The 24,462-nt window shown below is 39.1% G+C and overlaps 1 protein-coding gene across 1 annotated transcript; it reads left to right on the top strand.

Annotated features, from left to right (window-relative positions):
• Nucleotides 1-14,716: 14,716 nt before the first annotated feature.
• Nucleotides 14,717-23,060, top strand: LOC121380193 (ras-related protein Rap-2a-like). The gene is made up of 2 exons (XM_041509001.1): nt 14,717-14,802; nt 21,399-23,060. Exons 1-2 carry the CDS (start codon nt 14,726-14,728, stop codon nt 21,997-21,999), a joined length of 678 nt encoding a protein of 225 aa, XP_041364935.1. The 5' UTR covers nt 14,717-14,725; the 3' UTR covers nt 22,000-23,060.
• Nucleotides 23,061-24,462: the final 1,402 nt, after the last annotated feature.

Raw genomic sequence — 24,462 nt, 5'->3', positions numbered from 1 at the left:
CGTAACTTTCACAATTCAAAGTTCAGATGATGTTTTCACAGTTGTGATGACATGAACTGGCGAATCACTATAAATATGATGGTACCAAATTTCAAACTGAGCATATTCTGCCCACTGGTGGTATGAGCATAGCTTGTAATTGGCAAGTCTGTGTTGTCTTGTTACCGATAAAAATGACGTACACGATTTTCACCCAAAAGATGACAATGGGGTATCGCCTCAAAACGTGTTCTCTTGCCAGATGAGAAATCAGTCAATACAAACTGGTTTGTGTAACATTAGATGGTGGAGATACCTTTAACTATGTTGGGAACTGGTTACAATTCTATCACTGAACATCGATTATAATCGACTTGCCACAGCCAATCACTGCGTGTGCTGTAACCTCACCGTGGTGCAGGGGTGTAACATTCTCTTTAAGAATGGCCAATACAGCACAAATTGAAATTTTGAGTATCTTTGCGCAGTTCTTTACACTGTTTTTATTTAAATCTTGAATTTTTATATTGATGTTGATCATCACCTTATTTGTTTGCATTACCATAGTTTGACACCCAATAGCCGATGTATTTTTCGTGCTGGGGTGTCGTTAAACATTCATTCATTCATTCATTCATGCACCAGCCGATGTAATTTCAATTATACAATCAGTTAGAATTAAAGTAAAGTAAAGTTTGTTTTATTTAACGACGCCACTAGAGCACACTGATTTTTTATCTTATCATCGGCTATTGGATGTCAGACATATGGTCATTCTGACACTGGTTTTTTTTAGAGGAAACCCGCCGTCGCCACATAGGCTACTCTTTTACGACAGGCAGCAAGGGGTATTTTATTTGCGCTTCCCACAGGCAGGATAGCACAAACCATGGCCTTTGTTGAACCAGTTATGGATCACTGGTCGGTGCAAGTGGTTTACACCTACCCATTGAGCTTTACGGAGCACTCACTCAGGGTTTGGAGTCGATATCTGGATTAAAAATCCCATGCCTCGACTGGGATCCGAACCCAGTACCTACCAGCCTGTAGACCGATGGCCTAACAACGACGCCACCGAGGCCGGTCAGCTAGAATTATGCCAACTTAGAAGGATTTGAATTAGTAGAACCATGCACTTGTTGTCGTGTTCACATAGACATACCTACATGTCATCAATATTTCCTTTAAAAAAAATTTCATTGTCTATTTTCTTTATGTTCACAAAACTCAATACATTTACATCAATTCCAATATTTAAACTGCAGGAACAATTACAGATAATATGTTCAACGACAATCGATCATGAACTTCATAATCGATGATCACATATGTAGACTTAAACCTATCAATTATCGATTATAATCGATCATTTGAACATCACAAATCTTAAAGCAGGTGAAGGATTAACGAAGATCGGCTTGAAGAAGCGTCATTGAAGAATAGCGTTTTCGCGTGTTTTGTTACAAATTAATTCTTACATATAGAACATTATCATGAATCCTTCCCCCATAATAGTACTTGCTGATAAAGCCAACGATGGATTTTCTAAATAAAACTAATTAACGTTGTGTTGTTCTGTGTCAGCAACGATTTAGATAGCAAAGGTGAGGCACCATTTACAGCTGAAAAAGAAAATTGTCATTTGACTTGTTATTTGTTATACCACATGTACTTATGCAATTTCTCGTACTATGCAGTATAATAAAAAAAACATAACGTGTGTCAATTGTCTTGTTATTTGCTATACCACATACACTTGTGGCACTTGTTATAACATGAAATATAATAATGATAAACAGTAAAGTTTGTGTCTAAACCACGGACTATTCTCAGCATTTCATCAATACGTTATTAATATGACCGAGAAAAGACGTAAAAAAGACTAGTACTGTATTTAAAAGCCGGACTAAAACGTAGTGCAATAAGCGATATTGACGATAGCGAAACACTCTCGACTAATTACATGGTACACCAGTCTATGGCTCGTGTAATGATATACCGAATAAAGTGGACAGGTCCGAGTTGAAAGAAGCTGCGAAGTATCGATTGTTTTCACCGTCCCCTAGCACGCGCGTTCAGAACTCTTTTGTACGAAGAAAACAAGGAAGTGAGAGACCGCCAATCTTATTGAGTGTTGCACGTCTGTATAACAATGTACCAAGTCGATCGATGGGTGGTGTTTATCCTTCATCGAGAACACGGAAATGATTTGTGTATAGAAAAACAAAATCGTTGGTCTGTCAACACATACCTTTAACGTTCTATTAAAGCTGTAGTTTCGCCTACTCATCCGTTCACCAAATTATGCAAACTACAAACACAGTCACAGATTTATTAATAAACTTGTGTATTTTCATTACCTTGATACAATAAACAAAAGGAAAGAAATGTTTTATTTAAAACTCAATAACATTTTATTTACGGCTATATCTAGATGACCATACATAAATGTGTGTGTGTGTGTGTGTGTGTGGTGTGTGTCTGTGTGTGTGTGTGTGTGTGTGTGTATTTAGTGTGTGTTGTGTGTGTGTTGTGTGTGTGTATGTATGTGTGTGTATGTGTGTGTCTCTGTGTCTGTATGTCTGTGGTGTATGTGGTGTGTATGTGTGCCGATCTGTGTGATGTGTCTCTCTGTGTGTGTGTTGTGTGTGTGTATGTGTGTGTGTGGTGTGTCTGTGTGTGTCTCTGTGTGTGCGCGCATGTGGTATGTGTATAGTGTGTGTGCGTGTGTGTCTGTCTGTGTGTGGCGTGTGTGGTGTGTGTGTGTATGTGTGTGTGTGTGGTGTGTCTGTGCGGTGTGGTGTGTGTGTGGTGTGTGTGGCGTCTGTGTGTGTCTGTCTGTGTGTGGTGTGTATATCTGTGTGTGGTGTATATGTGTGTCTGTCTGTGTGTGGTGTGCATGTGTGTGTGTATGTGTGTATGTGTATGTGTGTGGTGTGTGTGTGTCTCTGTCTGTGTGTGGTGTGTGTGGTGTGTATGCGTGTGTATGTATGTGTGTCTGTCTGTTGTGGTGTATGTGTGTGCATGTCTGTGTGTGATGTGTGCGTGCGTGTGTCTGTGTATATGTGTGTGTCTGTCTGTTTGTGGTGTGTATTGTATGTGTGTGTGTGGTGTCTGTCTGTGTGTGGTGTGTATTGTATGTGTGTGTGTGTGTGTGTGGTGTCTATCTGTGTGGTGTGTGTGTGTATGTGTGTGGTGTATGTGTCTGTCTGTGTGTGGTGTGTGTGTGTGTGGTGTGTGTGTATGGATGGATGGATTGATCGATGGATGGATAGTTAGACAGATAGATTATAAGACTCCATCATATGCGGTAATGTGGGATAAAAAAAAGTACACCCGAGGTGGTCGAAATTTTCACCACCGAGGGTGTACTTTTTCTATCCCACATGACCACATATGATGGAGTATTTTTCTCTCATTCATTCGGTAAATAGACCATTATTTTACACGAACAAACAAAGATGGCTGAGAAAGTAACTTTTTTATTTGACCATTTTATCATAAATAAACTACACTATCCTATTTCCCGTGTTCGCTTCATGTATTCATTAACACTACAAATTAACAAGATATATATAGCTTTTATAATGAAGGTTTTAATAACAAAACATTAATTTAAATGATCTCGCATCACCATATCGCATTAATATGACGTTATATATTACCAACAACGTCATGTTAAACGCAAACGTGGGCTAGCTGTGTCTTATATACATAAGGATGAGAAAAAGAGTGATAGAGTGAAAGAGAAAAAGAGTGAGAGATAGTGAAAGAGAGAGGGAAGAAAGGAGAGTGAGAGAAGGAGACAGGTGGGAGGGACACACACACACACACACACAAACACAAACACACACAAACACACACACACACACACACACACACATCTCAGCCAGTATTAGTACAGAAGGAAGGGTCCATTACAAGGCTTCACGATGTTTGCGCGGTGTTAACGACCGAATGAGGGGATATGATGAATGGTGTGCGGTTAATGCCCTTGTTGTCGAGTTTGGTGTTAATCGAAATTAACGATCGCATTAGTTCCGTAAATTGTTTTATAAAACACGAGATATCTTTACAGCCGAGATAAACGCATTTTCCTTTGTATTTGTTTATGAAATGGGAGGAATGGGAGTAGGTGTACAATTGTCTTGCATACCAGTCAGATTCGGATTAATAACACTTACATTTTCTCAAATGTTAATCATTATTATATTGTTAACCGCAGTCAACAGTATTGAGCCCAACACAATCAAACCTGCTCAATCTGTTGAGCGATTTCATGAGGTGCTTTAGTCGCAGGATCGAAATCATGGATAAGCCCATCCAGTGCTCCACGAGTTGTATATCAAAGGTCGTGGTATGTGCTTCCTGTCTGTGGGAAAATGCATACAAAAAAAGATCCCTTCCTGCTAATGGAAAAATGTAGCGGGATTCCCCTGAAGATTACGAGCCAAAATGACCAAATACATATACATGCAATAACTAATGATTCTAATGATTATTAAATAAATGTGCTCTAGTGGTGTCGCTAAACCAAATAAACCAACAAACCATTTGTAACAGCCAGTGAGATCTCTACGAGAGGCCACTTTTACTATTACTCCAAACCACCTACTACTGTAATAATTACCCTTTTTAAGTAGTCCCCTGTCGTTGTAGGCCACGTTTTGACACCCATTTAGATGGCTGCGTAATTATATCTAACTCAAGAATTTGATGCAGAAATCAATACAATTCCTATCGGGTGTATTTCCATTTTAAAACCAAATATTAGACTTTGTAGCAGGAGACAACATCACAAGAATTCTTCCAGAAACTCCAAGGTGGCCAGGCTTGAGTTGCTCGAGTCAGCAGAGCCTGTCAATATATCGCTAATTCCTGACAGATCGTAAAGAGCGATATGGTAGGAGACAATCAATATTTTCATTAATCTATCAGCGATTTTTACTCCGACAACATTGTTGTGAACACGCGCGTCTAGACTTTCTCCAGGGAGGATCTTAAAAACATCTCTTCGTTGACAAAAATCACTGCAAGACGGGGGCGTGCAACAGTGTCGCCATGCAGGTGAGCGTCCTCCCTTAATTTGTTACATCATGATTACTGTCTGGTCATATCGTCTGTTGCGTCATGGTCACAGTCTTGAATCGTCTGTTATCGTATCGTCTATTGCGTTATGATTACTGTCTTGTATCGCCTGTTGCGTCATGACTACCGTCTTGTCGCATCATCTGTTGCGTCAAGATTACTGTCTGGACATATCGTCTTTTTCGTCATGGTTACTGTCTTGTATCGTCTGTTGTGTTATGATTACTGTCTTGTATCGTCTGTTACGTTATGATTACTGTCTTGTATCGTCTGTTGCGTCAAGATTACTGCCTGGTCATATCATATGTTGCGTCACGATTACTGTCTTGTATCGTCTGTTGCGTCATGATTACTGTCCTGTATCCTATGTTGCGTCTTGATTACTGCCTGGTCGTATTGTCTGTTGTGTCATGATTACTGTCTGTCCATATAGTCTGTTACGTCACGATTACAGTATTGTATAGTCTGTTGCGTCATAATTACTGTCTTGTATCGTCTGTTGTTATGATTACTGTCTTGTAGTATTTTCTGTTGCCTTATGATTACTGTTTTAGTATCGTCTGTTGCGTCATGATTACTGTCTTGTGTCACAAATTAAGTTATAATTGTACGAGAAGATTTATCAGTTGTCAATTTGCTTCATCATCATTAATTTTGTCTCATCTTGTCTGTGTTTTATCCAAAACTTGTCTGAAGTACCTGTTTAAGCCAGATTGTGTTCCGTCTTGTGCATGTTTTATCCACGTTTTATCCAAGTGTTAGGTACCTGTTTTAAACAGACGTTGTTTGGTCGTATACCCGTTGTGTCCGTATTTTGTCTTTGTCTTGTACCTGTTTTAAACAGACGTTGTTTGGTCGTATACCCGTTGTGTCCGTATTTTGTCTTTGTCTTGTACCTGTTTTAAACAGACGTTTTTGGTCGTATACCCGTTGTGTCCGTATTTTGTCTTTGTCTTGTACCTGTTTTAAACAGACGTTTTTGGTCGTATACCCGTTGTGTCCGTATTTTGTCTTTGTCTTGTACCTGTTTCAAACAGACGTTGTTTGGTCGTATACCCGTTGTGTCCGTATTTTGTCTTTGTCTTGTACCTGTTTTGTCCAAACATTGTCTTGTGTTATTTCCGTTAAATCCAAGTTTTGTTTTATGTTGTGGCTGCCTTGTCAAACTCACGTCTTGTCCAGGACTCGGCTCCCCCGTCACACGTTTCGTATTGTTTCCTCTCGTCTCGTCTTCTATTGAGTACAAAACGGTCAGAATGCTATTAAAATATTCTGTTTTTACTCTGGCTACAGATTTTCGAAAGTATCTTTGCGCTACGATTCGTTTAACCGTCAAAACGATGCATGCCATAGCCTACGACGGTTTTACGATATCGTAGCGCTAAGATAGCATTGAAAATCTGGGCACTGGGTCCGTTCACCCAAAATAAAATAATCGTATGACAGCTTATTTCGTCACTACCTTGTTACGTCATTGCTATAATCACTTCCCTTCGTTCACTCCATTTGCGTTACTCGCGTTGCATCTACATTGGTTTGACATTAACCTGTTTTATCGATATCACAAAAATGTCAGATCAGGAAGGACCGCAGTTCATTTTGTGTCAGTTAACCAATTTGATGAAAATGCTTAGATGACTTAACGGTGTTATCGTTTATATTTCATCGTGGTATAGTCTAATGCCGTTGAGTAACGGCCTGGGTATGAATAATGAATGAATGAATGAATGAATGAATGAATGTTTAACGACACCCCAGCACGAAAAATACATCGGCTATTGGGTGTCAAACTATGGTAATGCAAACAAACAAAGTGATGATCAACATCAATATAAAAATTCAAGATTTAAATAAAAACAGTGTAAAGAACTGTGCAAAAATATAAATATCACAGATAGATACTGACTTTTACTCAAAATTTCAATTTTGTGCTGTACTGGCCATTCTCAAAGAGAATGTTACACCCCTGCACCATGGTGAGGTTACAGCACGCGCAGGGGGGAGGGGGTATGAATAAAGGTCGGTTCTGTTTTAGTAACAGTTTCGTGTCACTGTAATTTTCTATGTGTAAACCGAATGACATTAGGGGACACATTTACAAAAGCCGATCATTGCGCGTTTTATTTTAAACACAATTAGAGATGCCATCTCCAAGTTACACAATGGCGGTCCCCCGCTACAATTATTTATTAATTTTCGCTTTGAAATGTAATATTATACGTTGAGCTACATACCCATAACAAATACAACTATATAATTTAAGTTACTAGTAGAAACATATTTTATATTGGAAAATATTTACTGGAGGACCGATGGAATTCGGCGCGTTCATTTGAGGCAAACACTAACGCTATGGCGTAACGCTATGCTAGGCTGATGCTGCAAACAAGCTGCAAACAATATGTAGATCTTTATTACAACTGAATGTAAAAATAGCGAAATATGGCACTTATGGCTTTGATATATATATAGCAAAGCCATAAGTGCCATATTTCGCTATTTTTACATCCAGTTGTAATAAATATCTACATATTAATATATATATATATCGAGGTTATTACCAGAGTGTTTTTCGGTATCGTCAATATCATATATTAGGAATAAAAATTGTATTAAAAAGATAAAAGATAAAACTTTATTGCCTATAAACATTCCATATACGGAACTGGATGCAAAACATATGCATAAACAAGAAACAAACAAAATGACTAAATAAGGACTAATTATGGGCAATACATGTATAATCGTGAACAAATTTGCAACCGCACCAGCACAGGCTGTATTTTGGTTTTGCATAATATATGTAAATTTTTCTTCCATACTCATACTTGTAAATAGGTAATTATGGAAAGTTAGATGCATATAATTTGACACGGTGACTATTATATTTCTTACATATTGTGATATGATGGTATTCATCTTCAATTACATTGCAGTGGTCACATAAACGTTCTTCCACTGGAGTGAAGGGTTTTGTATGGCGCCCAGTCTCTACTTTTAATTTGTGGTCACTGAGACGTAATTTAGTAAAAGCTTTACGGTGTTCTGGATGTATACAGTGTAATAAATATGGCTCTAGTTGAATATTGTGTCTATATAATTTGTACGTTCGCATCTTATTACTGGATCCATCTCTTTTGGCTGGAGCTATAAGGTTTTCTTTTAAAATATTGTAATACTTAGTTTTAATTATATTTATAAGATGAATGGGATAATTGACAGTGCTTCGTTTTTGATTCAACTCACCAATGTAATAATATAATTTGTGAAGCCAACCAATATTTTTCTTTTCAAGGCTTGTGCATTCAGAGAAAGCATGTTGTAAAATAATGTTGTCCGTAGTTTGCATATGGGAGTAAAAATGTAACCACAGACAACAGGAGTGGGTACAAACCTAGCTCAGCTCTAGAGGCCCAATTATGGGTTATGGGTTTGGCGAGCATAATACATATTTTGTTTATTCCTAATATATGATACTGACGATACCGAAACACACGAGGGTAATAATGTCTTTATTATATAATCTGAAGCTTAATACAACGTGTTTTTTAATTCCAGTCCGCCATTATTCAAATGACGTAAGAATATGTGTATTTTTGAATGGAAATGACGTCAAACTCGAATGACGTCAGTTTGGATGTCCCTACATCAAAATAAACTAGTGCGTAACGTTTTTTGTTTTCCGAACGCTGGACAGCTTTCTAACAACAGGGGGCTTAAAATCATTAAATTGTTGATCTGGGACATGTGAGGTCATGTGTAATTGATCTTCTCCATTTTAAGTCCATTTCTACGAGTCATGTGGACCCGATATCGGTAATGTTAAGGAATAAACAAAACGACTTAGTAAAATTAATGGTTATAGGGGTTTGTAAAGTTTTGTATTTAGATACTTACTTGTCTGACCTTTATTGTCAATGAAAATTGCGCGAACCATGCACGAGAAAACAAACTGAACGGAGTTACAAGTATAACGCAGTTAGGGACGTTGACGATACATAATATTCTCACTGGGTAAAAATTAAAGAAGGGCGTCTGCCCTCCACCTATAACCCCCCAAAAAACAGAAGAGAAAAAGAAAACAAAATGGATGGGGAAACATGGTTACCGTATAGGCTAGCCATAGTACTCTGACGTCAGAGTACTCGGGTTACGAGTAGGCCTATCACTGTGCGTTGGTCGATTTTGCCAAAAGACCTACCCCTTATTTTAATAGTATTATTTTAATAAAGATTTCAAGATATCTAAAAAATAATAAAGCTTTTTTTTTTTTAAATGTGATTCCCTAAATTGGCATGACATTCCTATGCTCTTTTTATTTCTTCATCGAATGAATCGATCGCATTGATATTGCCAGGTGATAAAAGGTATCTCATCGTTTTTGTAAAGGCGGCGTATATATAATTTGGCATCCAAGATAAATGCTTTTAATGATGAACTCTACCACTTATGTTGTTTTTATAAGCGATGATAGCCCCCCCCCCCCCCCCAATGAAAAGTTTGTAATACTTTATAAAGAATAGCCGAATAAACAAATGACAGTAATTAAGAATTATCAGTTACGACCAACTACATCTGCAATTGAAAACAAAATATCAGACGAGAATTAGTGGCCATAAAAGACAGATTGACCGTTCTGATCACAAATTTGACGCCAAATAAGTGGTTTTCCAGTCGGAGATTGCCGAAACGATAAACATAAAGTGTTTTTATTGCTCAAATAAAATATAACTTTAATGGTGTGTGTGACGGGACATGCTCTTAATTTTGTTTTCGCCTGTGGCGATATTAATTGTTTTAGAGGGCCGTGTGCAGTTCTCAATACACACCCAGTCCAGGTGCGGAGGCCATGTGGCCAGTAGTTACGTAATACCTCCGCGCGACCATGGAATCTCTAGCGAACTGGCGACAGTAAGTCTGACGATCTAAGAAAAATATGCCGGCGTGGTCGCTGTGGAAATATCACTTGATAGGGGGAGGACCGCGATGTACCCCCAGGCGATATTTGGGTTTTATGATAAATAGCTAGGGTTTTAGAGATATCAGGGAGAAACATAGGAAGGCTTCCAGGGATCGCTGTCCGTCCGGACTGGTAATTATATATTTTCTGCTCTGTGTATAACCTTGATGTGATTGATGTGACTTTAAATATTTTAATACTGTATTATACCAATATTATTTAGACGGTGCTGCCGGTCATCTGACGCAGTAAACTGTAGGCTCACTGTCTAAATAATTATTAAAGCTTAGCCAGTCATCCTAGAGGACCTAGGTAAACTGTAGGTTATTGTCTTTATTGTGATAGGTACCAGTATTAAGTCTGTATTACTAGGTTATTGAATGAATAGTTAAGGGTTAATTAAAAATTAACCAGTTAGGAATAGAGTTGTAATTCCTTAATTAATTAAGTTCCCCTGGAAGCGTTTCTCAATTATCACACGTTACTGAATGAGTAGTAAGGGTTAATTAAAAATTAAAAATTAACCAGTTAGGAATAGAGTTGTAATTCCTTTATTAATTAAGTTCCCCTGGAAGCGTTTCTCAATTATCACACGTTACTGAATGAGTAGTAAGGGTTAATTAAAAATTAACCAGTTAGGAATAGAGTTGTAATTCCTTTATTAATTAAGTTCCCCTGGAAGCGTTTTTCAATTATCACACGTGTGGGTGTTGTGTCACGGTGAAGTGATTACAATAGTGTGTAAACTAGACACCTAGAGATTAACTAATTAAGTGATCAGTTCTGGGTTGTTATTATTTGTTGTTGTTAATTAACTACTGCGGCAGTACATTGGTCTGCGTAGTAGTAATACAGATTCCAAAGTGTATAGTGTTTTTGTTGTGTTTTCTAGTGAACTAAACGTGCTATATTACATATACTTTATATATATATATCTTATCTCTGATCATACCTAGACGAGCCACACGTGGGTATAACTGCCCGTTACAGAGAGATCTAATAGATATACAGTTAGGAGAGATATTGGGATAATCGTGTTTCATTCAGTTACGGGTATTATAGGATCCCCGTGACAGTGTGTATCAAACATACAAATGAATACTGGTATGGGACACAACAGAGGCTGTTAAAATAGTGTTAAATTACGTTATGGTAACTATCGTAAGCTACTGAAGATTTTCCCACACTGCGGCTTAATTTCTTTGATGTCGAGTGTGCAGACTGATCGATTTTTTTTCAGTGTGTGAAAACAAAGTGTGCAATATCAAATAGCGGAGCTGGTTGCTGTAGGATACGGGAAAATATAGAGGGGTGGAGTAAAATAAAGAGGGTGGCAAAATACGAAAACGGGGCGGAAAATGCAATAGAGGGCCGGACGTCCTGCTTAAATGGAACTGCGAAAACAACAACTACCTGTATAAAACCACTCGACCCTTTGTCCGCCCCAAGTACCAGGATACAACATGCCATCTACCAACCGAAGAATGAAACGATATTGTTAGTACGACACCAACAAAATATGAAATTACTCTACGGTGGATAGAGGAATCTGAATAAAGTGGAGTGGGGTGCAATATGTAACAGAAATTTGAAAAAAGGGTGCGAAATGTTGTAGTTCGCTAAATTTCATATCTGTCACTAATTAATATTACATTCATGTTTGGGATCTGCAGATTTATTTAACAAAAAAAAAAGAACAAAACCTCGCTTTAATTATTTTTTTTTTAAATCAGAATATATAACATAAAATACTGGGTAAACAGAAAATTAAAAAAGTACCGATTCCAAATCAACTGATTTCGTTGAAATTGGGCGGGAAGTAAGGTAATAACGTTGAAATTTAATTTTGACGTCGTCTGCTTTGATGTTGAAAAAGTGACGTCATTAATGCTGTATTTTTACAAAATGTAATTAAGATACAACCCAAATACCCGAGATTTAGTTTGTTAAGGTTATTACCTGTTATTTACCAAAACATAAGCTAAGTTGTAGGTTTTCCCATGTGACGGCTCATATATATATACATACATAGATATTAACGCACTGGCGCAGAGGATAATTAAATCCTTTCTGGCCTCACAAATTGTCTCATGCCGTTACTGGGACTCGAACCCGTGGCACCGAATCGCCCGCAAACTGCAAGACTAACCACGATGCGCTCTGAGCTATTGAGGCATCCATAAAAAGGATGCTCTTTAACTCAACCACATGCATGGGGCCTACAATCTACGCGGTCGATCCCGCTTACGTGCTTGAAACAGTGGGCAAACCTGGCACTGGCTAGTATGTATTGATGTATGAATTGTATGTATGTCGAGGTTGACTGCTACATACATAGACATCAACGCACTGCCCCCCCCCCCGAAACCCCCCCCCCCCCCCCCCCCAACAATTTGTTAGAATAAATAAATGAATGAATGAATGAACAAATTGATTTTAACAGCACCCCAACACTAAAATATACCTCGGCTATTGGGTGTAAAAAGTAACTATAATTTGTTGGATAACAATTACGAACTACACTTTTAACAAAATTCTTTAAATGATGAATTCCATACATACAATAGGTTTAAATACCCAAAACACCTCATTCTTAAAATTAATGAAGACGGGTAGACTTTCGTTGCTCCCGTATGTTTCGAGATAAATGGTTGACTTCCAAAGTTCCATACCAAAAATATATCAATTTCACTGGCACCCGCACATGTTTAAAAACTGAAACTAGTTCAAATCAAATTACACGAACTTAATTAATTTACTCGGCAGATGAAAGAACGCTGTCAAATATACCGTTACATTAATACATTATTTGTATTCCTAATATATGATATTGACGATACCGAAACACACGAGGGTAATAATCTCTTTATCAATATAATCTCAAGCGTAATACAACGCGTTTTTGTAAACTGTACACGCAACTTTAATTCCAGTCCGTCATTACTAGATATTCAAATGACGTAAGTATATGTGGCGCGGTGTCTTTTTGAATGGAAATGACGTCAAACTCGAATTACGTCATTTTGGATGTCCTTACATCAAAATAAATTAGTGCATAACGTTTTTTGTTTTTTTGAACGCTAGACAGTTTTCAGTATAAAATTGCTATTGAAATGTTTTTATTTGATGACTATGAATGCATACATCAACTATGGAGTGTCACCCTAGAACGTTTGCTTAAATGTCAATAAACAAAGTGCAGTGACCTCGATTAATTTACATCTAATTTGCAAAGTTATCAAATTCTTAAAGTATGTGATCTGAAAAATATCACATACTTTGATTGCACTGAAACTGTAAGGCATTCTTTCAAATGTCCACTTAAGCAGCAGTTTGTATCAGAATGTTACACTCACAATGTCACAATCGCTGCAGCTTCGTGAGGTGACCAATGACGTCCAGATACTGCAGGGGGGGGGGGGGGGGGTGTTCTGTCAGTGTATAAACGTGAAGAGGCCGTGTTCATTACACACAGGTAATAAGGTAGTGGTTATATAACAGACGAGTACTTATTTTTCGACCAATTGGCATTTCGACCAATTGGGAATTCGACCAAATGGGACGACACCAGGTGGGGTAGCATTGGCAATTACCACGAGACCCAGGCCCTGAGAAAAGACACGGGACCCAAATGGGGCTTCGTGAATCCAGTAGCCTAATTCTGCACCTTTCCCATTGGATGAAAACTGTTTTCACCTATTAGACCAGACCGGCGACCGACTGGACTCTAGGCGACCCCGTTAATGGTTATTAGGTGTTTAGTTTGTTTTGTTGAACGACACCACTAGAACACATTGATTTATTAATCATTGGCTATTGGATGTCAAACATTTTCCATTAGTAACAAGGGGTCTTTTATATGCACCATCCCACAGGCAGGTTAGCACATACCACGGCCTTTTATATACCAGTCGTGGTGCACTGGCTGAAACAAGAAATAGCCCAATGGGCGCACCGACGAGGATCGATCCCAAACCGACCGCGCATCAAGCGACCGCTTTGCCACTGGGCTACGTCCCGTCCTCTGTTTATTAGGTGTCTAACAATTAACATTTGCGAAACTTGGCCTACAAATAAGAGAAGAAATACGCTTTCATCTCAAAGACTACTCCTAATTATCGTTATGAAGTCTTTTATATGCACATCTTTTCCCTCTCCCAAACCTTTTCTGTTCAGGACCCCGTTCGACGAAGCGATCTAAGCACTACGATCACCTTCAGTGCATAAGGTAGCTATACACTTAAGGTGATCGTAGATCTAAGATCGTTTCGTGTATGACCGAAGAGTTGGTAGTAGTCAGAACTTGCGCCCATGACAGACGTAGGGTTATATAAATTCAAACACCCTGAACCGAACTGAACAAGGCATCACATAGGTACCACGGCCTACGAGGAGTTATAGCAGTCGTGAATAGCAATGTGTTAACATGTACTAGGCATGCCGCTAACACCACACATACAAACATCAACAGGGCGCCTCCTGGATGGTTTTCCAGTATTGGTACTTTTTACAATGATTGACAGCTCCAGAGCCGAATCTTCTCGTACTGTGGCACTGCGACCGTTTTCCAGCGATTGCGCCAAGCCGTAGCAATGAACCAATAGCGTGCTCCGACACAGGCATCGAGCGGTGATAATCTCTGACATACTGATGGCTCTTCCTCATTTACTTCTCTGATTCTCGTAGGAGCTGCGCAAGATGTCTTCGTCTCACACCGATCTCAAGACGGCCCGTTCCTGCAGCCAACGGAGACAGGGCGACAACCACCATTACAGGTAGGTACTTTACTTTGTTTGTCTTTCTTTTTGTTTGTCTTTCCTTCTATCTCTCTCCGTTTTTCCCTGTTTTTTTATATGTTGCTTCTGTTTTTACACCTCTCTCTCTCTCTCTCTCTCTCTCTCTCTCTCTCTCTCTCTCTCTCTCTCTCTCTCTCTCTCTCTCTCTCTCTCACTGTGTCTGTCTCTCCCGCCCTCCCTTTCACTCATTCTGTCTTTCCTTCTATCTCTCTCCGTTTCTCCCTGTTTTTTTATATGTTGCTTCTCTCTCTCTCTCTCTCTCTCTCTCTCTCTCTCTCTCTCTCTCTCTCTCTCTCTCTCTCTCTCTCTCTCTCACTGTGTCTGTCTCTCCCGCCCTCCCTTTCACTCATTCTGTCTTTCCTTCTATCTCTCTCCGTTTTTCCCTGGGTTTTTTATATGTTGCTTCTGTTTTTACACCTCTCTCTCTCTCTCTCTCCCTCTCCCTCTCTCTCTCTCTCTCTCTCTCTCTCTCTCTCTCTCTCTCTCTCTGTCACACACACTGTCTCTCCTCTCTCTCTCTCTCTCTCTCTCTCTCTCTCTCTCTCTCTCTCTGTGTCTCTCTCTCTCTCTTTCACTGTGTCTGTCTATCCCGCCCTCCCTTTCACCCATTCTATCTTTCCTTCCATCTCTCTCCGTTTCTCCCTCTTTCTGACTCTGTCTCTCCCTCTCTGTGTATGTCTCTTTTTCTCTCCCCCCCCTCCCCTCCCCTTCCTCCCTCTCCTCTCTCCCCCCCTCTCTCTCTCTCTCTCTCTCCTTCCCTCTCCCTTTCTCTGTCTGTGTCTGTCTCTCTTTCTTTCTATGTTTATCTCTCAAAAACATTTCTTTCTTTCTTTCGTTTAACTTATTGTGTTTTTATTTTATTTTCTGCTACATATTTCTTTTATTATTTGTGCCACAAATGCTATTACGTGTATATTATTTATCACATAAATATAATTCCGTGGTAATCTGAAATTAACGATAAACAACTGTGAGAAATCAAGTATGATTCATAAGTATGTGATATGAAACAATCTGACAGACATTTCGTTATTAAATTATTGTGCATATAAGCATATAATATCATGTGACATTAATTGATGCCAGATTAAATAAAAGACAACATAGCATCGCTTGATGTGCCAATAATCCGCATTTCCGCCGCTCACGGCTCTTATTATGAAAGGTCACTATAGCACAGTGTCATCTGACCCATAGCAACGGGAAGAGTATTAATACGGGTAATATTCGTACTTCCTGAAAGGTTTTTCTCCGACAATAGTGCTACATGTAAGGATTTTCTTGAATTTCCTTTAAACAAATAACTTGTTTGCTATCGTAATTTGTTATATTATTCTTGAGTGCCAACATAATCTGTATAATACAAGGCGATAAGCAGTTTTTTAGATTTGTTTTTTAAGACTACATATTTTGATCAATAAAACGAACAGGATTCCCACTCTTTTTTAATATTCTCTTTTGCTTCATTCATTTTCTAAATAAATATGAGTCAGACTCGGGGGGTGACGGCAGAGGGGCGTCATCAAACCCTGTAACTGTCCACGGCAATCGGCAATGCCATGCATAGGCGTACGGGCTCCCATTTTTGTAGGGGGGCAGACTCATTTTTGCCAGAATTAAACGAAAGTGCCCAAATCCCGATAACCACATTTATTCAAATTAGCACTACTGCGAAACAGCTATATAGAGTTACAAACTAATCATTACTCATTTGTACATGGATTACAGCTAATATTATGAGAAAAAATATGGAAAAACATGGTGAAAAGTGTTCAGTCAGCTTATTTTTCCCGAATTTTTCTATTATTTTTTCCCGAATTTGAGGATTTTCTTCCTGCCCTCCCGTCTCGTACACGTATGAAGCAATGGAGATTGCCGTGGAGTTTATAATTCTCTACGGCACCTTTTAGCCTTGGACTATATTCAGGGTTTATTCAATGGCATGTTTTTGTCATGGACATTTTCTTAATTGCATTGGTTGACCATGAAGGTATGCTAGTGGTGAATATACATTTCAAGATGCACAATTTCTTCTTTTTGTTTGATGGAGCGGAATACAATGTTAGTATACGTTTCATTTTGAGTCCTTAAATAAGACCTCATTGAAACCAGGTTTAGTGACAGGTCTATATTGATATGTTAGTATAGACATGTACATCTACTTTGAGTTCATTCATAATTTGCTTTATAATTGCTCATTACAAACAGTTCGTGCCTTATTAGTATGTGCATACACGCTACATAATGAAAGAAAATCTAGCTTATTGTGTGAGCGAGAATACCATATGAACGAATTTAGAAATTATGTTATTCTCCGACCGAGAGCGGAGAATGTGTGAGTGTGCGTGCGTACATGCGTGTGTGTGTGTATGGAGTGTGTGTATAAAACCATTCCTTAACAAGTTCCATAAATTTCATGTGACACGCAAATGCGATAATTTATAGCAAATCTTAAGGATGACTGTAATCACTAATAGCATTCCACGAGGTCAGATACACTTTAGCAACGTTCCCATTTATGAGAATAAAACAACATAAACCCGGCTACCATTTATTTATTTATTCATTCATTCAATTTAAATTTGACATATTCGTTACTCAATGCAAGTTACAAAGTCAGATACATCGATGATGTCGATTTCACATGCCGTAACTACTGCAGGCTTGCAGCTGCTAATAATGACGTCATGGACCCACTGATTGGGGTCGATCCTAAACCGACCGTGCATGAAGCGAGGGTTTTACCACTGGGCTACATCATCATCAACAACAACAACAACAACAAACTAACCGCAAAAGTGCAACAACAACAACAATAAAACAAAACAAACAAACAAACAACATGTACCCCCCCCCCCCCCCCCAATTTTAACAAGAAGAACAACAAAATATTGGAAAAAAAGCCACCGGTGGGGGAGGGGTCGACCGACCCTCCATTGGCTACGGCCGTAATAACAAGGACCGTCTCAGAATGTTTCAACCACAACTACGATGAACTGACGTCATATTCCACATACACAGCCTGAGCTAAGATTGGGAAAGCAACGTCATGTTATAACATCACTTCCCAGAATTACGTCATTATACTTGTTATTACACGTGTGCTTGGTATGGTTATTATTAACTCGGTTATGTTGAACCATATGGATAATAAACATAATTATCAACTTCACTTCTTAAAGGCACATCTTTCAACAATGTAGCATTTATTCGCTAATGAGAGCGGAAAGGTAGTGGTTTTTAGGCGTTAATGATCAAACATAGTCTATATTACCACTACACTTTACGCACTTATCTACAGTTAGTTATCTTTGTATTTCATGGTATTTATTGCCCCTTCACCTTATACACACACTCATCTACGACAGTTAACAGTTCATTACCTTTGCCATCTGTCAAATGTCCAAACAATAATCGTCGCCTGGTTCATTCAGTGCATCAGTCTAAACATGGGGTGGGACGTAGCGCAGTGATAAAGCGCTCTCGCGGTCGGTCTAGGATCGATCCCCGTCGGTGGGCGCATTGGGCTTTTTCTCGTTCCAGCCAGTGCATGTTATATCCTGTCTCTGGGATGGTGCATATAAAATATACTCTTAAAACCCCCAGATGGGGAACTCTAACAAGAATTTAAAATTGCCAAAATTGTAAGGTATATTAGCTGTGGGGAATGGTTATATGATAATAGTGAATTAATTGGGCAAACATTACAACCGGTAGTTCAGTATTACAGTAGGTTTTATGACCACCAAAGATCTTAAAGGACGATTAGGGTCAGAAATGAAATTTGAAAGTTGACGTTTTTTATCAGTAAATCGTAAATTCAAACAATAAAAATGACAAAAAAAACAAAACAAAAACAACTGTATGATCAACAGAATGAAACGGATTGACAGAAATAGTGTTCCACAGTGATTAATGGACCTTCCTGGAAATTGTCAAAATCGAGAATGACACCCCACGCACGTGTACGGGGCAACTGCGTGATGTATGTGCAAACTATGAAATGTGTTTCGGTGTGTTGATAAACAGATCTGAACGTTCTTTACTAGGATGTCTGTGGTCAAAACGTATGTTCAGTCTAATAGTTGATATTAACATAATATTTCAGGTTCCCCTACTTTTTTTGAAGAGTATATATGTTTTCTACTAATGGAAAAATGTAGCTAGTTTCCTCTCTAAGACTATGTCAGAGTTATCAATAAACCAGTGTGCTCTAATGGTGTCGTTAAACAAAACAAATTGTAACTTTTAACTTCTGTCTTTATGCTGACATTTGTTTTCAATACTTAAAACCGTTTGGACGTTCAGATTAAAATATTGTCAAGGATTAGTTTACATCCTACGTGTCCCACATCCTATATTTAAGGATGCGTGGGATCAATCCCAAGGCTTCTGTCTGTTCAAGCAGACGACAATGATTTAAAATAACACCACACTGAAACGAGTCTTTGATTTTCGTTGATAACCCATAACCACGCAGACGGTAACAACGTAACCTTATGCCTTACCAATCATCAGAGAGTGGAAAGTACAGACGATATAATTAATTCATCTACTTCGATATGTTTAACGGGGAATATTAAAAGATCAGTTTTTAGTTAATATGCTTGATGTGTAACGTATTTTCGTGCTGAACACCCAAGTTATTCACGTAGGTGGTGGTAGGGGAAAAGGGAATATCGTCACAATTTTGTCAACACTTCAGGTGAACATAGGTGAGCCCATTGGGCTATTTCTCGTCCCAGCCAGTGCACCACCACTGGTATATCAAAGGCAGTGGTTTGTGCTATCCTGTCTGTGGGATGGTGCATATAAAATATCCCTGGCTACTAATACAAGAATGTAGTGGTTTTCCTCTCTAAGACTATATGTCAAAATTACCAATGTTTGACATCCAGTAGCCAATGATTAATAAATCAGTGTGCTCTAGTGGTGTCGTTAAACAAAATAAACTTGTTTTTATGTGGATATAGAGACACTAGATTGAATACGTTATTAGTTTTGTCGTTGTTATTAAATGCAATTAATCTTCATTTGATATGATGGTGTAAAATATTTTAACACCTGCCAGCAATTCATGGGGGCGGGAGGGGGAGGTGGAGGTCCGTGATGACATAAAAACATCCTTATATTATATCGTATGCATAAATCTGAGTTTGAAGATGTTAATAATTTGCTTCCAGTTAACGTCCAGGGTTTATACTACCAAATCAAATCCCATAACCGATAATATTAACATATGTGGCTAAAACTCCTACCTGCAGCGTATCAATCGACATAAACGCCATACCACGGATATAAATACTACCACCCCTTAAAATTAAACTGAATAAAAAACAGTTGGGGGTCAAGCTGCTCATTTCAGAGAAAACGGGTAGCGTCTATGACTACCCAAGTTTCGCACAAATTTCAGTACTTTTTTACAGGTACTCCATACATGTTTCAAGCACCAGGCTACTTGACACAGTGGTACTAGATGAAATAAATTGCATAAATTTTTTTGCCCAGATGAAACTAATTTTTGTTACAACCAACACACTCACATTTAGCACCAATCACAGGACTTGCGGTGTTAACTTCTCTACCAAAGTTGGGTGCACCTCGAACTTTGACCCAGTATGAAGTTATTTGGTTTAGTACTACCTCCAAACACTCTAGCCATGTGATTCAACTGTGTGATCTTGTGATCTTGTGATTCGTGTGAACAATCGCGACTGTGTGAATCCGTTCTACGTTGACTACCGTCTGCAGAAATACTATTCTGAAAACTATTAACTGTTTTGTCGTTCACATTCTCTCCATGTCTCGATGTCTCGTCAGAAAACAAATGCACACTTTTTATTGTCTCGCTATTACGAAGCAAAAAGACGAGATATAGAGGATATCTCATGGTTTTTTTGGGTCAAATATGATTTATATCTCAACTCGTGAAGTTTGCAATCATATCTCACGAGTCGCGCTTACGCGACAAGTGTCATATGATTGCAAACTTCACGAGATGAGATATAAATCATATTTGACAAAAAAACATGAACATTTCTATTTATTATATAAATTTTGGCAATTTACCTTTATTTTTAAAATGCCAGCAGCAAAATAGTTCCGGCTTTCTTCCATGAAAATAACACTTTCTACAGTGATGATAACACATTTTAGAGTGAAATAGTGAAATTTTCACTCTAAAATATGTTATCGTCAGTCTGAGTGACTGATAACACTTTTTATTTCACTGATATTTTAAGATATTTCACTAAATGTTATAAAATAAATAGGTATTATTATTCCGATGGCGGCGACCACATCAACTTTTGCCTTATTGTTTCACGTTTAGATCACTTTCTCACGCAACTATTACGTCACAGATCAATGCAACTTGGTTTATAGTTACATAATCAAGACAGTATCTCTGTACAATGCAGAGTTAAGTGGATATTTAGCAAACTATTTTTTGATTCTACGAATCTATATTATATCTAGTGCCTTACGGAATTCTCGTTTTACTTTAAACGAAATAACTTATTTTGTAATTCATATCAGGCATCACTTTTAGTGTTATTTTATTGTGTACATTCCAGGATTGTCGTGATGGGCGCTGCCGCGGTGGGGAAGAGCGCCATCATCTCTCAGTTCCTGTACGACCGCTTCATCGACGAGTACAAGGAGACGGTGGAGGAGCTGCACCGGGGGGAGTACGACATCAACGGCAGACACCTCACCCTCGACATCCTCGACACGTCCGGGGCCCACGCCTTCCCCGCCATGAGGAAACTGGCGATCGCCACGAGCGACGCTTTCGTTCTTGTGTACTCCGTGTCCAACGACTCTTCGTTCGACGCCGTCAAGGAGCTGCGCGACCAGGTCATCGCCGAGCGCAACGACGAGGACGTGCCCATCGTCATCGTCGGCAACAAGACGGACGTCAAGGAGCAGAACCGATCGATCTGCAAGGAGACCGCCGAGACGCTCGTGAACGTCGAGTGGGGGAACGGTTACGTCGAGGCGTCGGCGAAAGATAACTGGAACATCGTCGGCATCTTCAAAGAGATTCTCAGCCAATCAAACATCCAGTACAATCTGAGCCCGGCTGTGAAGCGCAGACGACAGTCCATGCCGGCCGTTCTCGTGCAGAAGAAGACGATCACGACCCAAAAGCGTCACAGCTGTTCTTTGAACTGAACTGCGTCACAGCTGTTCTTTGAAATGAACTGCGTCACAGACGTTCTTTAAACTGAACTGCGTCAGAGCTGTTTCCTGAACTGAACTGCGTCAGGGCTGTTCTTTGAACTGAACTGCGTCACGGCTGTTCTTTTAACTGAATTGCATCAGAGGCATTCTTTCAAACGAATTGCGTCACTGCTGTTCTTTGAATTGAACTGCGTCACAGCTATTCTTTGAACTGAATTGCGTCACAGCTGTTCTTTAAACTGAACTGCGTCTTGAAAAAAGAAAAGAAACTGTTCCACAGAACAGTCATAGCTATTCGACGTATCTTTTGTGAATCAAGAAATCATTGTCATGTCAGACATATTGGGTTTTCTCTTTTTCAAATTCAAATTCAAATTAGAGATCCAAAGGAAAGGAATGGACAATGCCTCACCCTGTAGTAACTGAGAGGACACAGGTTCAATCTCGAGGACGATAAGATGTACATAGTTGTTACAGACATTACAAACTTTAAGATAGCCGAAAATTAATATTAAAAACATTGTTATTTAGATCTCTACTTGCTAGAAAATGGCGCGCTTGAGGCTAGTACAAGATAAAAATCCCTCACCCACACGCTTCAAATGTCTTGTATTACTTTCAAATATTCTTCCTACGAGTCTGGATTATGACGCGAAATATTATTTGTTCCAACTTACTTGCAAATCAGTATAGAGTGACGTGTTATTAGAAGGCCAGCACGCACTGTCGTGTTATACAAGACGTATTACATGATCACGTCACGTAACGTCGTCGTTACGACTTGATACCTTCTGGCACAATTATTTTAATACATGTAAATAATAAGCCATACCTTATTAATGGCCAAGCTAGTTAGACTTTTGTTATTCAACCTGTACATAAGGCTTTGTCCGTGTGTCTGTTTGTAAGTGGGTAAATGTGTGCAGCTGTGCGTAGTTTAGCTGCTGTGTTTGCTATGTGTGTGAGTGACCGAGAGAGAGAGAGAGAGAGAGAGAGAGAGAGAGAGAGAGAGAGAGAGAGAGAGAGAGAGAGAGAGAGAGAGAGAGAGAGAGAGAGAGAGAGAGAGAGTTTGTGTTTGTTTGTGTGTGTGTGTGTTTTTGTATGTGTGTGTGTGTGTTTGTTGTTTTTGTGTGTGTGTTTTTGTGTTTGTGTGTGTGTGTGTGTGTGTTTTGTGTGTGTTTTGTGTGTGTGTGTGTGTGTGTGTGTGTGTGTGTGTGTACTGTGTGCGTGCTATAGCTCGCTAGGGCACACAGTTATACCTTAACAATACTAAAATTCTCAATATACTACATGCTTGTTTTGCTTATTAATGCATATGTTGATTTGTACATTTTGAAAACGTTTCTATACCAATTAATAAATTATTTACAACTATATGTATAATAGTATTTATTTTTATATCTTTTTTGTTGTTTTTGTAGTGTGTTTACAGCTTTCAATCTTCTATCTAGAGGAATGGTTTTCCAGAAATTGTTCAATTGTTATTTGATATGTAAAGAAGTACACCACAATATTTAGCATTTGGGGAGGGGGGAGGGCATTCCCCCCAATCAAACTCTTTTTTTTTTACTGTATTAAATTTTATAAAATCATACATTCATACATACATACATACATACAACTAATGTGGGTTCCCCCCAACAGTGGGTTGGCCCACCAATATAAAATTTTGGCTACGTCAGCGACATAACTCTCTGGCGAAGTCAGATGTTGTGCCCACGACAGGCGTGCTTGAACAGTTCTCTGATGGAAGCATGCCATAAATTACCCACAGCTATATTTAGTCAGATGAACAGTGAGCTGCATAGATATATGGCGTCGGACAGTTGGTTAAGGACAACAAAGGCAACGACAGAGGAAACCCGCTGCCGCCACACAATGGGCTACTCTTTCCGATTAGCAGTAAGGGATCGTTTATATGCAACATCCCACAGACAGGATAGTACATACCACGACCTTTGTTACACCAGTTGTGGAGCACAGATTGGAATGAGAAATTGCATTAATAGGTTTATTATGGTATCCGATTACTGGGTATTTGATCTTTAGTTGTTCAACATTAACCTCAGCACGGGGCGGGACCTAGCCCTGTCGTAAAGCGATGCACGGTCGGCCTGGGATCAATCCCCATCGGTCGACCCATTGGGCTATTTCTCGTTCCAGCCAGTGCACTACGACTGGTTTATCAAAGGCCGTGGTATGTGCTATCCTGTCCATGGGATGGTGCATATAAAAGATCCCTTGCTACTAATGGAAGAACTGGAGCAGGTTTTCCCTCAGAGACTATATGTACACAATTGACCAAATCTGAACGACAAAACTGTAATACGTGATCAGGACCGTATCTTTGCACAGTGCAGAGTCGAATGAATATTTGGCAAACTAGTAGTTTGTTGTATGAATCTCTATCTAGTGCCTCATCTATAGGACAGCAACTCCCGAGGACATCCTTTA

Source organism: Gigantopelta aegis, chromosome 8 (assembly GCF_016097555.1).
Source record: "Gigantopelta aegis isolate Gae_Host chromosome 8, Gae_host_genome, whole genome shotgun sequence".
In the NCBI taxonomy this organism is placed as follows: domain Eukaryota; kingdom Metazoa; phylum Mollusca; class Gastropoda; order Neomphalida; family Peltospiridae; genus Gigantopelta; species Gigantopelta aegis.
The sequence above is the reverse complement of the archived record's forward strand: the minus strand, read 5'-3'. Positions and strand labels throughout refer to the sequence as shown.